The sequence below is a fragment of the Austrofundulus limnaeus genome, unplaced genomic scaffold (genome assembly GCF_001266775.1).
Source record: "Austrofundulus limnaeus strain Quisiro unplaced genomic scaffold, Austrofundulus_limnaeus-1.0 Scaffold524, whole genome shotgun sequence".
NCBI classification, from domain to species: Eukaryota; Metazoa; Chordata; class Actinopteri; order Cyprinodontiformes; family Rivulidae; genus Austrofundulus; species Austrofundulus limnaeus.
The window spans coordinates 239488-242753 of NW_013952926.1; the positions used below are offsets into that span (position 1 = coordinate 239488).

The 3266-nt window shown below is 45.5% G+C and overlaps 1 protein-coding gene across 1 annotated transcript; it reads right to left on the bottom strand.

The window, feature by feature from the left end:
- Positions 1-773: 773 nt before the first annotated feature.
- twist1a (twist family bHLH transcription factor 1a) lies at positions 774-3197 on the bottom strand. Its single transcript, XM_014026091.1, has 2 exons — positions 1581-3197; positions 774-1250 (listed from the first exon to the last, which is right to left on the bottom strand). Exon 1 carries the CDS (start codon positions 2165-2167, stop codon positions 1619-1621), a length of 549 nt encoding a protein of 182 aa, XP_013881545.1. The 5' UTR covers positions 2168-3197; the 3' UTR covers positions 774-1250; positions 1581-1618.
- Positions 3198-3266: the final 69 nt, after the last annotated feature.

The following is a 3266-nucleotide window of genomic DNA, read 5'->3' on the forward strand; positions in this document are numbered from 1 at the left end:
ATATAAATGTAGACTTTCCCCCTCTTTAACCATGTTGAATTGTTTTAATATTTGAAGAAGCTATGTAAATCACTGTATTTTACAGGAAACCAAATGTCTATTTTTTTTCTTTGTGAAAAATCCTTTTATTTGTCCCATTTGGTGTTTCCATGGCATAGCCTGAACTCATCTTTCTTTGAACATGGCTTGATGTTCCAACAAAGAATTGGGTTCAACTCATCATTTATTTGGAAAATTAAGATTGAAAAAAAAAAAAAAACCCAGCAACCTTATGCAACGGTTGCATCATTTTTAACTGCATCTTGTTTTTCTCTTAACAGTTATGAAATCTAAGCCAAAGCAAATTGTTAGTCAATATGACCCATGTTCACATTTATTGGTCAAAACTCCTGATATAGCTGCTGTAGCACCTGCAAGCAAGCGACTTTCATATTTGGCTTCTAGCTCTGAGGACATCTGGGAATATCGTACGTTTTCCACAGCTCCCAATTCATCATGTCCAGTCAGAATGCTGACTCATTATGGATTTCCCAGATCCCCAAATCACTTAAGAATATTCAAGTATTTCATATCTTCCTTTGCTCCATCTCAACAATCAATGAAAATCAGCAGGTTCCATGAATGTGACAATTTAACCTTTTTTGGTATTTTGTTTTGACTTGTGTGCAAGATTACCTTCTCTCAAACTCCAGCTGATATTTGAGAGTTCAGCTCATTGAATGTAGCATTTTACTGAAAAAAGCTTCACAAAAATTTTGACAACTGAGGAAAAATTAGCAATATCAAAACCCTTTTTTATTCATCTTTTTCCAAATATTTACAACACACAAAATGTTCAAAGTCCAGATTTGCTCGGCGCTCTGTGACATCACAAAATAAATAACTTTTATTTGAAAAACAGCAAAAGATTGCTTGGAAAAATAAATACAACATACTTCAGTTTGTGTGAAACGCTGTCACAGGGAATGTGGACTGGATTGTCTCTCGTGGTTCAAAACAGAGCAGGTCGTCTGAGCTCGATTTGGTTTGACAACATTCATAGTCGCAGTGGTCTTCTTTCCTTCATGCATCCTGACTGTCCCGTAAGTGCTCCCTTGCACACATCACAGTCCATGCAAAGGGAAATAGAAAAGGGGGCGGCCTTCCTCCTCAGGCCTGAAGCAAAGCAGCTGATCCTGGGATTCAGCTGCTTTTTTGGCCCATTTCAAGAGTTCTATTGTCTGAACTCTTTGTTCTTCAGTTTGGGAAATCTGTGAAAGAAACCACAAGAAAGAAACTCAGTTACATATTTTGATTGCACATGTGAACAGAAACAAACATGACACCAGGTAAGTAAAGTGCTCATAAAACCTCAGATATTGTATGACAAATACGATTAATTTTGTTGTTAAAGTGCATTGTTGGACTTTTTATTTTTTATTTTTTTGYTGCCTGCTGGCACAAACGAATACAAGAGGCGCCAATCAAGTACTGAACCTAAAGAATGTTTTTTTTCTCATTTAGAGCCTGTGCGTAAAATGCGCACAGAGTAATTTTTGGCACACTTCTGCTGGGTGGAGAGTAAAAGTGGGTCAGCTTACCCAAGCCATGCCAGCCAACACCAACAACCTGGATCCAGCTAGTGGGACGTAGTAGACAAGCTCCACGAGCCCCCCATCCTCCAAACGGAGAAGGCGTAGCTCAGTCTCTCGTGCGCCACGTAGCTGCAGCTGGATCCTCGCGCGTCCAGCTCGTCGCTCTGCAGAACTTGGCACAGGAAGTCGATGTACCGGGCCGCCAGCTTCAGCGTCTGGATCTTGCTGAGCTTGTCGGACGGAAGGGTGGGGATGATCTTACGTAACGACGTGAACGCCTCGTTGAGGGACTGCGTCCGTTGGCGCTCGCGGATGTTGGCCATGACGCGCTGCGTCTGCAGGTCGTCGAAGGAGCGCGCGGGGCTGCAACTGGCCTCGCTGCAGCCGCTGCCGGCGCTTCCGCCCCCGTCGTCGCAGCCCTTCCTGGCTCTCTTCTTGCCCGGGCTGGGACTCTCCGCGCGCCCCTCCTCCCCTTCGTCCGAGCTCCTCCGGGTCGTCCGCCTCTTCCTCGCGCCTCTCCGCGGTAGCTGACGCTCGCTCTCCTCCTCGCTGTTCCCAGCGCTGTCCATCGGGGAGGAGTCCTCTTCCCGCATTTGAAAACCCTCTTTACTTGCCTTTTTCCCCTTCTTTTTTGGACTGTTTGAACCCAAATCCACTAAAGTGGTCACAGCATCAAGTAATATAATGCCTGCGCTGGATCTGGATCCTGAAATCTGGTGCGCATCAGGGAGGGGAGAGGTGTCTGCCAGGCTGGGAGGACCGCGGCTCTTATAGCGGAGAGCAGGCAGGAGGATTTTGGGGGGTTGGGGGGAGGATTCTACGATTGGGTGAGGAGAGCTGTAACATAATACTACAGGAGAAGGAGACTTTAGGGAAACTTTTTAAAACATGCAAGTTCAGTGGGAGGATGGTGGGTGGTATTAAATCATGTATTCTTGTGCAAACACAGTGAGAAGTTTCGCTGGGACAGTTTCTCTTTTTTTTTCATCCAAATTTATTCCAGTTCAGTATTGCATAATGTTTTTTTCCTCCTTTTGGATTTATTGCAAAGCAAACAAAACAAGTGGAATTCCTTTGGATTAAACCACTCTTGCTTAAGCTCAGACATGCTGTAGTTCTCAGTTTTGGTCTCGTTTTAATCACGTTTAGCTCTCCATGAAATCAACAGGACTTGTCCATCAGCTTGTAAACCTGGGTCACCTCTGAATTTAACTTTTACTTTCCTCTTTCTTGCTAAAAATAAATCTTCAGTGAAATAACTGAGCTGACTGGTCTGAGAATGGGGAGCTGTGGTGCTGCTGAAACACACCAGACCTACTGAAACGCAGGAGGCTGTCCCAGCAGGGGGGGTCTCTTGCTCGTATAAGCAGACCGATGTGTTTATTTTTTTTCCCCTCAGCTGCCCCGGGGTTGAAGTATGCGCCTGACTCCCCGCGGGGATCTCGGCACCGCGCGGCTCAGGTTWAAAAGGCAAAGAGTGGTCCCCATCAAGGGGAGCACTCAAGGCGGATCCATGCGCGCTGCAGGAGGAGGTAGAGGGGGTCGCTTAAAGGCGCACAACGCAAACACTGGATGTGATGAAGATGGACCGAGAGGAAGGGGGAGAGCGGAAAACAGAACAGCACAGTCCACCTGCACCCATGGATGCAAACAGTTTTAGGAAGGTCTTTTGGTACTATATATATATATATA